General features: G+C 36.1%; 2 protein-coding genes and 1 pseudogene across 4 annotated transcripts; 2 read left to right on the forward strand and 1 right to left on the reverse strand.

The window, feature by feature from the left end:
• Positions 1 to 103: 103 nt before the first annotated feature.
• Positions 104 to 1,751, reverse strand: LOC113073227 (diamine acetyltransferase 1-like). Its single transcript, XM_026246108.1, has 6 exons — positions 1,468 to 1,751; positions 1,106 to 1,157; positions 947 to 1,030; positions 654 to 755; positions 536 to 576; positions 104 to 332 (listed from the first exon to the last, which is right to left on the reverse strand). Exons 1-6 carry the CDS (start codon positions 1,531 to 1,533, stop codon positions 162 to 164), a joined length of 516 nt encoding a protein of 171 aa, XP_026101893.1. The 5' UTR covers positions 1,534 to 1,751; the 3' UTR covers positions 104 to 161.
• A 100-nt stretch (positions 1,752 to 1,851) lies between these two features.
• LOC113073230 (acyl-coenzyme A thioesterase 9, mitochondrial-like) lies at positions 1,852 to 6,011 on the forward strand (annotated as a pseudogene).
• Positions 6,012 to 7,084: 1,073 nt separating this feature from the next.
• On the forward strand, positions 7,085 to 9,644 carry LOC113073228 (acyl-coenzyme A thioesterase 9, mitochondrial-like). Of its 3 annotated transcripts, XR_003280466.1 has the most exons (6): positions 7,085 to 7,264; positions 7,396 to 7,502; positions 8,439 to 8,484; positions 8,565 to 8,734; positions 8,860 to 8,897; positions 9,534 to 9,644. XR_003280466.1 is itself a non-coding variant. In XM_026246110.1 (5 exons), exons 3-5 carry the CDS (start codon positions 8,646 to 8,648, stop codon positions 9,629 to 9,631), a joined length of 225 nt encoding a protein of 74 aa, XP_026101895.1. In that variant the 5' UTR covers positions 7,085 to 7,264; positions 7,396 to 7,502; positions 8,565 to 8,645; the 3' UTR covers positions 9,632 to 9,644. The 3 variants fall into 3 exon arrangements, 2 of the variants coding, with proteins under 2 accessions (XP_026101895.1, XP_026101894.1); XM_026246110.1 differs by lacking the exon at positions 8,439 to 8,484; XM_026246109.1 differs by lacking the exons at positions 8,565 to 8,734; positions 8,860 to 8,897; positions 9,534 to 9,644 and having other exon boundaries at positions 8,439 to 8,558.
• Positions 9,645 to 9,682: the final 38 nt, after the last annotated feature.

A 9,682-nucleotide genomic window follows, 5' to 3' on the forward strand; every position in this document is an offset into this window, starting at 1 on the left:
TACTGTAACTTAATCTCAGAGTAAACTGCTCTATATTAATATGATGAATACCCACAGAGTATTTAAAAGTATTTTGTGTAAGCATTAAAGTATTACTTAAACTGAGAAATGGCTGTGAGCCATCCCTAGTTCCTCTTTGAACACTGGAACTTCGGGCCAGCTCACTCTTCGGCAGACAATTTCAGGAGATTCTCCTTATCGATCCTGAAAAGTCGCCAGCCCTCCTGCAGCGAGAGGTCGGAAGCCCCGCGTCGCTTGTAAAAGTCGATGGATGCCTTGTTGGACTCGGCCACGATGAAATGCATACTGCTGCACCGATTCTTCACCGCTGTCTGCAGGTGGAAACAGAACAGTCTATGGTTGCATTTCGACGTGTAATGCATAAAATCGACAATACGTAAAAGACTTCCATTTCTGTGGTCTATTTTGAGTTTTCAAATTTTTCATTTGTGTCAGCAGTAACATGGTTTTGTATCAATTTTTGTCTTTTGTGATGCAAACTGTATTTGCAACAAATGTAAACAGGATGACTTACATCACTGAGGGTTTTCAAGATTTCCGACCCAATTCCAAAACCTGTGAAGCATGTAATGGTCAATGGAATTTAGGAAGCATCTAGTTTCATAAAAGACACCTTAATAACACAACCTTACCTCTGTACTCAGTCATTACATAAAAATCTTCAAGGTAAAGCAATTTGCCAATCCAAGGGTCATAGGTGAAGTAGTACATGGCAAATCCAATCACAGAATAACCTGTAAGTGAACACTGGTGTCTTACACAATTGCATTACATGCTTGTGCATGGAAGTAAGAATATTAAAAGTAAATAATAATAAAAACGTTCAACATCACATGTTGTTTCTATTGGTCTACCTATAAACAGTCTATTGCGCTATTCAACAAGTTGAAGTTCACTAAAGATCATCTTTTGCATTGACATTTACCTTCGACTTTCTGATGCTCGGCTGGTACGTCTGCGACCACACAGTGGTAAAACGGGTGGTTTCCAAATCCGTCTTCGAGCAGATCTAAATACAGCATTTGTAGTCACTCCTGGCCAACTACTGAGCAAACTTAACATTTGATGATTAATGTGATCTCACCTTTCTCAGTTAGTTTAACTTGGTCTTCCATATCTTCATACTTAGCGAGTTCCTGTAGAAGGTGGAAAGAAAAGATGCGGTTTGAACTTGAACTTGTTAGAACGCCAAGTTCTGTAGACGATGGGCCTTGTTTTCATGCAGGGTCATATTTATATACTCCATCATTACCATAAAACAATTTAACATAAATATAAAGATCATAATAAGTAGGACATTAACTTTTAATATAAGAACATGGAGCAGTTCACTAATAAATGTATTTTAATGCATATTTATAAACTTTAAAAAAAGTTTCGACCGTATATTTTGCTATCCAAAATGATAATGTACTTAACATGCAATTAAACCAGTGTGAAGTCTACCTTTATGAGTCGCAATATGTCAGGCACGTCTTGGGGTTCCGCTTTACGCAAAATAAAATTGGCCATTTTCTTCTTTTACTCTTTTTCCCTTTTCTCACTAGTCCTCTATATGTGAAGTGAAGCAAAAGGTGTTTCTTCATTCGCTTCCCAGAGTATTACCCTCCGCTGTCAAGTTTGGGGTTTCTCCTGGATGGGACTCGCATGCAGCAGCTGACCCGACTGTGTTCACCTGGCTTTAGTAAATGTCCTTTGTTTGTCAACTAGGGCATATATGTGCCGGGTGGGGAGGGGTTTGGTTACCATTAGAAAGTTTTTTTTTTTTCGATCGAGAACCAATAACAGTTGTCCATTTGAACTACGTCATGACGCACTGAAGTGGGATTAAAACCTGTTTTAAAAAACTAAAGGAATGTATGTATTTTTAAACTGAAGTTTTGTTCGTTTGAAGAACATTTCCTCTTGAGTAATGTAGAAAACGTGTAAATTCATGTCAAGTTTTAGCATCTTTATGTCTCGCTGACAACATTGAAAATTTTCAAAACATAACGGTCGCAGTTACGGTACAAGTCGGCCGGTTAGTAGCTTCGTGAGAGAGACTTCTTTATTATGCGCTTTTAAAACGGTTAGTACGGTAAGTTAGACTAGCCGCTCCTACGTTTCAGGAAGTGATAATCACTGTCAGTTAAGAAAGCTCTCATCTGTGCAAGAAGTGAGCTCTTGAATGTCTCAAGAAATCGTTGTTGTTGTACAATAAAGTGGTGAGCCAAGAACAAGGAAGATGTTTTCTCCGCGGTGAGTTTTAAAATGCTGTCTTGCGTCACGCGGTTAGTGTAAACACATTATTTGTGAGTCATGCGTTAAGTATTCCAGACCAGCCTGGTCTCTCAATGGCACTCTTTTTTTTTTTTTTTTTTTTACATAGTTTCTTTAGTTAAAGGTTTAATACTCTTGGGATTTTACCATTAGCAGTTTTGTGTATTAATGGTTTGAAGTCAGCTCTCTCTTTCCATGTTTTTCTGTAAAGGGTCCTGAAGTCTGCATCGTCCCTAATGTGGCAGAGGATTTTTCACAGGTCAAATGTGCCAACAAGGGAAAGCACCAGATATGGCTGAGGGTAATTATTTTAAAACATGCAGGTAAAATGGGACTTAATGTAATATATGTTTTATTCTTTAATATATTACTAAAGCGAATGACCAGTATAATGTCCCACTTTACCTGTATCATGTATTCACTCTGCCCACATATACTTCTGTATGTTGTATATTTCAGTGTGCATCACTGACAGAAATTGAATTAGTAATCTCAAAGACTATAGAATACCTTAAAGGGACTTTAATTTAGTAATTCACATGAAATTATTTCCTAATTATTTACTATATATATATACACACTGTAATAATTATAATATTTATCTTATTACATCAGTGTGTGTTCCCAGTCCTGACTCGTTTTTATGTCCCCACAGGAAACACATTTTTACTTGTGAGCAAATGGTAAAAAGAAAGAACATTTACTCTCTTTGATAATCTCAGACAGTCTCTTCCGCATGTGGCTTAATAAACACTGTCCTGCTGTTATCTAATGGTACATGTGCTTGTAGTTCTTTGTACTTTCACAGCTAGTATTTTTCTTCTTCCAACGCCTTCACCCTGTGAGCATTCTGTTCATGCAGACTAGTCTTGGTTCCTTTCTAATACATTGTTTCTGTTGACTAGTTTTGTCTGTGTCACCATATATATTATGGGATAATACAGATGCCTGCTAAACTTTAATTTCGCAACACTACTCTTAAGTGAATACAGTATGTGATATCTGAGCACAACTTCAAGTTCTGTTTTGTTGGCTGCCTTATTTTCCCAGTTCGCAACAGGCTGAGGGAGATAGTTGGAGCATCCACAAACTGGAAGTATGTTACTGTCATTTACATTTATATGTTATGCATTTTGCAGAATAATAGTCCTTATGTAACTACTAATAATGTTGCCATAAAATGTTGTGTTTTCTCCATTTTGTTGTACAGGGATCATCAGCAAGCATTAGCTGAGCGTGCATCATTAAGCCAGTATCTCGCACAGAGTCAAGAGGAACTTCCTGCAAAGACAATGAAGGACAGTGCAATTGAAGCGCATCTTCCTCTGGGAACCCAGCCTGCCTTGAGAGAGAAATACCTCAACTATCACAACAGTGTCAGGTGCTAAAAAGACCACCACTTCTCACCTGCTGCATTATTTCCTGATGCCTGTCTATTATTAAATTTGTGGCGTTTAGAATATATAAAATATCACAAATAGCCATTGTTGAATATTCATTTTGATCGGAGTACATTTCTTTTGCTTAAATACCCTTTTCTCAACAGGTTTGGAAGGATTTTGGAGGACTTGGACAGTTTAGCAGGTAATAAATACGTCTTAGAAATATAGGAAGAAACATTTTATGTTCCTCAGTGAGCTTTTCTTATAATACAATTTTTTCCTTACTGTGATGTTAAAAGTTCACATTCTTTTTCTCTTTAGTGCTCATCTGTTACTCTCACACATGGAATAAGGAGCTGAAAAAGATCTCCACTGTCTATTGTCACCGCCCTAGTGGACAAGATTGGTATGGGCTTCTTGAATTAGTACACTTTTTTTTGTTTTTCTTAAATTAATTAATTCAAATTCTTTTTTTTTATGTTCCACAGACATGAGAAAAAACATCATCTACCCTGACTGTGACATCAAGTTCACAGGTCATGTGACATGGGTTGGCAAAACCTCAATAGAAGCTAAAATGCATATGTCTCAGGTATTCCTAAAGTCTGTCTATAAAAACATGTATTAAATGTTGCACATGAAAGTAGCATTGAACTAAAATGAGCTGTTTTCTCAGTATCATGACGGGGCGTACACTGATGTATTAGATGCCACTTTTGTAATGGTGGCTCGAGATCCTGAAAACAAAAGGTAAAATTAAACATGTTGGTATGATCAAACATATTTATGATTGCTGTATCGTGTCTGTATATTAATGCATGGTTATGTACTGTTTATCCAGGGCAGCTTTTATAAATCCACTAAAACTAGAGAGTCCAGAGGAAGAGGCAATTTTTCAGCAAGGAGAAAGTGAGTAGCACTTTTGTTTGTTTGTAAGCACAAGTGCGACTTCAATTTGAACCATTTAGAGCAAGACCGATGCTCTCTATATTGATCAGTTAAACAAGACGAGGCGTGTGGAGCTGAGCACAGCGTCTCTTCTGAAAGTGGCTCCTACAGCTGAAGAGAGGACTCTTGTTCACAACCTGTTCCTCAACACGCTAGACACACGGTCAGATTTATCATTAAAAACACTGCTATAAATCTTTCTTTTTTTTCACCCTTTTTTAAACAATATTTACCTTTTCCCAATAGAACTGTCAGCTTTCGTAGTCGTATTTTACCACCCAACTCCGTGTGGATGGAAGATGCCAAAATGAAAGGGCTTGAGATTTGTCATCCACAAGTAAGTACTTTTTTGCTGTACTTAGGCCTAAATGATGAAACTGACGATGTCAGTTTGTATGTTTGCTTTTTTATTTATTATTTTTATGTAGCTGCCTGGACTTTCTTTTGTTCTTTGCATTATACAGGAAAGAAATATCTTCAACCGGAATATTTGGTGGATTTTTGATGAGAAAGCCTATGAACTTGGTTGGGCGAATGCTTGTGCATTTGCGTAAGAGATTCCCTTTTGTTATCTATTGAATATTACCCGTAAAGAAGTATTTCATTGCATCACATGGCTATATTTGATTCTTTCAGTGGAATGCAGACCAACGCTGGTGGCTGTAGATGACATCGTATTTCGAAAGCCAGTAGAAATTGGCTCTTTGCTATTGCTGTCCTCACAGGTTTTAACTTGCTTAAATATCAATGCACTAATTTGTAGCCATTTTTTTGTCCTTCAGAATAAGATTGATGATAATACTGTTCTGTCAGGTTTGTTACACTGAAGGGGTGCACATCCAGGTCAGGGTTCACACAGAGGTGCTTGACCCATTGACCCGGCAGCACAGACCACAAAATGTGTTTCACTTTACATTTCGTGTTGACAAGTGATATCCCAGCTATTGTACCACAGAGCTATGGAGGTCAGAATACAGATTTTTACAAATATTGTTACATTATATACATTACTTGTAACTTAACATTGGTGTCATTTGCAGAGTCTATGCTTTACCTGGATGGAAAGAGGCACTTTGATGAGACCATGAGGAGCCACAGGTTGAGCATCTGGGATCTGCTGAATACTAGAATGAGAATTCCTACCAAAGCTGCAATGATGGTCACCGCTGTAGTTACATAAGAGTGTGTATGTGTGGATTTGACTATTCGTTTTTTAGTTCCGTCTATTTTATATTCACAATATTTTATTGTTTGCTGCATTTTATATAGATGTCAAATATTATTTTTCCACAATTTTAAACTTACAGTGGGAGAGGAGCATTTAGTTAAATGGTTTTGCTTGATTGGGGCAATATTAAACCTATTTAGTCATTGAGACATAAACAGACCATGTTTTGTTTGCACTACAGTGTCATTTATAAACCAAGTTATTTTGGTTGTAATTCGGTGGAATTAACCTGTTTTGTATTGTTACTGATTTGAGTGCAGGCAAAGCGATTCATGAACAACTTGTATCCTGGTAAAGTATATTCAGTATATGCACAAATTCTAAGAACAGGTTCTGTCTTTTATTCTTGAGGTCATAAACTGGAGATCAAATTATGAGGGCACTGCCTAACAAAAACACTCCAAAACTTTACCAAACACATCTGGTCTATAAAGCACAGTATGAAAATCAGGTTATGCTGTTTCAATCTGTGTATGTATTAGAATGCTGACAAATTGACTTGTGTCTATATACATTCCGTTTTTGCATTTTATTATCTTAAATGCAACAACCCACCATGGACCATTTGCAAAGATGGTAGTGTGGTCCTAAAATGAACTCTGTAGGAAGTTATGTAAAAATATAGTGGAAGGAAGTTCAGGGAGATTAATATGAAGCCTTTCATGTGCACACTACAGAATGATCCAAAAATGACCAGCGAATGCATGCCTTTTTATAATGTTTTGGTTCACAATTAATATTTAGCATGATTTATTTTACAATTATTTTATGTTTGTATTCTTGATTGTTTCTTTTTAACACAGAACCTTAAATATGCTTATTTACATACACATGGACTACACATGCCTTATGTATAACGCACATTTCGAGGCGAGTACTCTTGTGAGACACAGTGAGGCGACCCGCTCCATGTAAAATAAAAATTCTATAAGGGTAAATTTACTTATGTCTGGTGTGTTCATCTACATCAACATTTTACTGAGCAAACGGTTAGTGAGCAGCGTTTTTCTGAATGTGACTGACTGCCATCCATAGCTGCCATCGAGTGACAACTCCGCGAAATTGCAAGTGTGAGAAGCGGCCACTATACGTCACGCATACTATTCGGTCACGTTAAGACAGCGAGTAAATATGTTACTTTTTGTCGCTTCTAAAACACCTAGAGCATGTTTAATTCTATGCCAACTTATTAACTTTCTCCTCTATTTGCTTAACGATTCCTTGATAACTTTCTAAACATGGTCGTAAGTAGACACTAGCCGTGTGTTTGTTGTGCGTAACGTTATTTATAACCATTAGCACGGTGCGCTGAGGATCGGGAAGTGAAATAAATCTGCAAGTTGTGATCTGTTGTTGATTTGAAGAAAGTTACTGGTGTTCTTCAACGTGTTGAGAGAAGAACAAAAAAAATGATGTTGTGTCCACGGTGAGTACACCGGTATTTTCTGACTGCATTTATTAGGAAAGACACGTGTTTTATTTTATCTGCTTGCTATTTACTTGTTAATGCATTGTTCAATTTAAGCAGGCTTTCTCTTGACTCTATTTTCTTTTCAGCTCACTCATTTTGGATAGGGTCCTAAAGTCTGCAGTGACCTTCCCTTACAGGAAGTTCTCAATGAGTCAAATATCCCAACAAGGGAAGGTTCCAGATATGGCTGAAGGTAACTGCTGGGATAGACATTCTTGTTATGCAGTACCTTTTTAAATGTTTAGTAAAAATATATAGCAGGCTTTAAAAAAATTTTTTGGTTGAGATCGGGCACTTTTAAAATATTTTCTAAGTGGCAAAAAAAAAAACGAAGAAGCATAATACAATGCATAATAGAAATAAAAAGTTAGCCATTGTTCAGCAAAGGATTTTGTTTTTAAGGATTGACAATGTAATCGTTTATTATCTAATTTGGACTTTAATCCAACAGGATGGGATGTTTTTAATTGGTATCTAACCAACTAATATACACCTATCACAGAATCCATTGCTAATAGATACAGATGTTTGTGTTCCTTTTTGGAGGAGTATGTCATTTTTTGTTGTTGCAAACAATGGTAATCTGGAAGAAAATTTAATTTCCCTGCCTATTTTTATTTTATTTAAAAAATATATATTTATTCTTAATTCATTTTGGCTGTTGAAGGTTAATATTTTTTTACTCTTTCTCTCTGCATGTGTCTACTCTCCTGTTATATGAAGTTTTATAAAGCATTTTTTTTTTTTAAATATAAATGCATGTAGCCTTTAGTACATCTGATGTTATTCATTTTTTAAATGCCTTTCTCTTATAAGACCTTATATCTTGTCTTTAATTAGTAGTGTACTCAAGCATTCCTGTTTTGATTTCTGCCTTTTGCTTCCTGTTTTGCCATGTGTCCATTATCCACATTTTCCCCCCTCAGTTTTATTTTCTAAAGAGCTGTTTTGACCAACAAAACAGTTTTTTTTTAGTAATGTAGTTGCCATAAATTGACCTGCATTGTCAGACTCATTAGTGTAAAGTTTGAACTGTCTGTGTTTCTAATACTAAAACTGACAGGCTTACCACTTGAATGTGTGATGTCTCCTTTTAGAATTTTGGTCTTTTTTTTTTTTTTCTTCACAGTTCGCAACAGGCTGAGAGAAATAGTTGGTGGATCTACCAACTGGCAGTATGTTCCAAACATTATGCAAATCAATTGGAGGTCTCTGAAATGTACACTTAATGATGTATTGTCTCCATAATATACAGAGATCATCAGCAAGTGCTGGCTGAGCGTGCAACACTAGGCCAGTATCTTGCTCGAGTCAGGATCAACTGCCTACAAAAAGAATGAAGGACAGTATGATAGAGGCGCATCTTCCTCTGGGTTCCCAGCCTGCCTTGAGAGAGAAATATCTTAACTCTCACAACAGCGTCAGGTGCTAAACATTTATTCTGCACATGCAGCTTGGTTAGTAATCACTGTTAGTTTGTATTATATTGTATTGTTAATGGGGGGAAAAAAGTGTCATTCTGTTTTTTCTGTTGTTGTTTTTTTTCACAGGTTTGGTCGTATTTTGGAGGACTTGGACTGTTTAGGAGGTAATATAGATTTTAATAATATAAGTAATATAGTTAGGCTGGATGTTACATCAAATATTTTGATAATATCATGATATATTTGTTGGCGATATAAAATTTGAGGACAAGACGAAAACAAAATCTGATACTGTAAGTCAAAATAGATCTGTGCTTCTTGTTTTGGAGTGTAAATGTAAGCCGATAGACTTGTCCTATGCCCCAAATGTTCTCCCCCACTTGTCCTATGTTAAATGTACTTCTTTGTTCATCAGGTTTCTTGTTCTTCAGATAACTCTCTTTGTTGTTGCAACAATCAAAACATGTTGTTTCAAGATTGCACTTTTTGTATAATTTTTAATTGGCACCTTTAAGTACAAGTTTTAAATATCGCCTTTGTTTTAATTTAACAAAATGTTTTTGTTTTAAATAGTGCTAATTTTGCACTAAACTATTTCTATGTAATTTGTAACTATAGCTGTTCATAAACATCATATCTTTTCAAGGGAGTCTTAAAAAACTAAACAAATTTTAGAAAAATGTTGATTTATGAATTTTTTGCTATTTTGCCCAGCCCTACTACAGTTAATGTATGCCATAATAACTGTTTACAGTGATCACATAAACACAGGGTATCAAGCTGTCTCATTCTGTCTTTAGTGCTCATCTGTTACTCTCACACATGGAATAAGGAGCTGAAAAGATCTCCACTGTCTATTGTCACCGCCCTAGTGGACAAGATCGGTATTGCTTCTTGAAGTAGTATACGTTTTTTGTTGTTTCTTAAATTTATTAATTCAGTTCTGTTT

The sequence above is a fragment of the Carassius auratus genome, unplaced genomic scaffold (assembly GCF_003368295.1).
Source record: "Carassius auratus strain Wakin unplaced genomic scaffold, ASM336829v1 scaf_tig00011631, whole genome shotgun sequence".
Taxonomy (NCBI): domain Eukaryota; kingdom Metazoa; phylum Chordata; class Actinopteri; order Cypriniformes; family Cyprinidae; genus Carassius; species Carassius auratus.

Excerpts from the sequence above, each read along its gene's own strand:
- LOC113073227 (XM_026246108.1), bottom strand. The coding sequence starts at position 1,533 with ATGGCCAATTTTATTTTGCGTAAAGCGGAACCCCAAGACGTGCCTGAC. Across the intron at positions 1,158-1,467 it reads ACATATTGCGACTCATAAAG|GAACTCGCTAAGTATGAAGA; the intron begins GTAGACTTCACA and ends CACCTTCTACAG. Across the intron at positions 577-653 it reads TGTAATGACTGAGTACAGAG|GTTTTGGAATTGGGTCGGAA; the intron begins GTAAGGTTGTGT and ends CATGCTTCACAG.
- LOC113073228 (XM_026246109.1), top strand. Across the intron at positions 7,503-8,438 it reads GGTTCCAGATATGGCTGAAG|TTCGCAACAGGCTGAGAGAA; the intron begins GTAACTGCTGGG and ends TTTTCTTCACAG.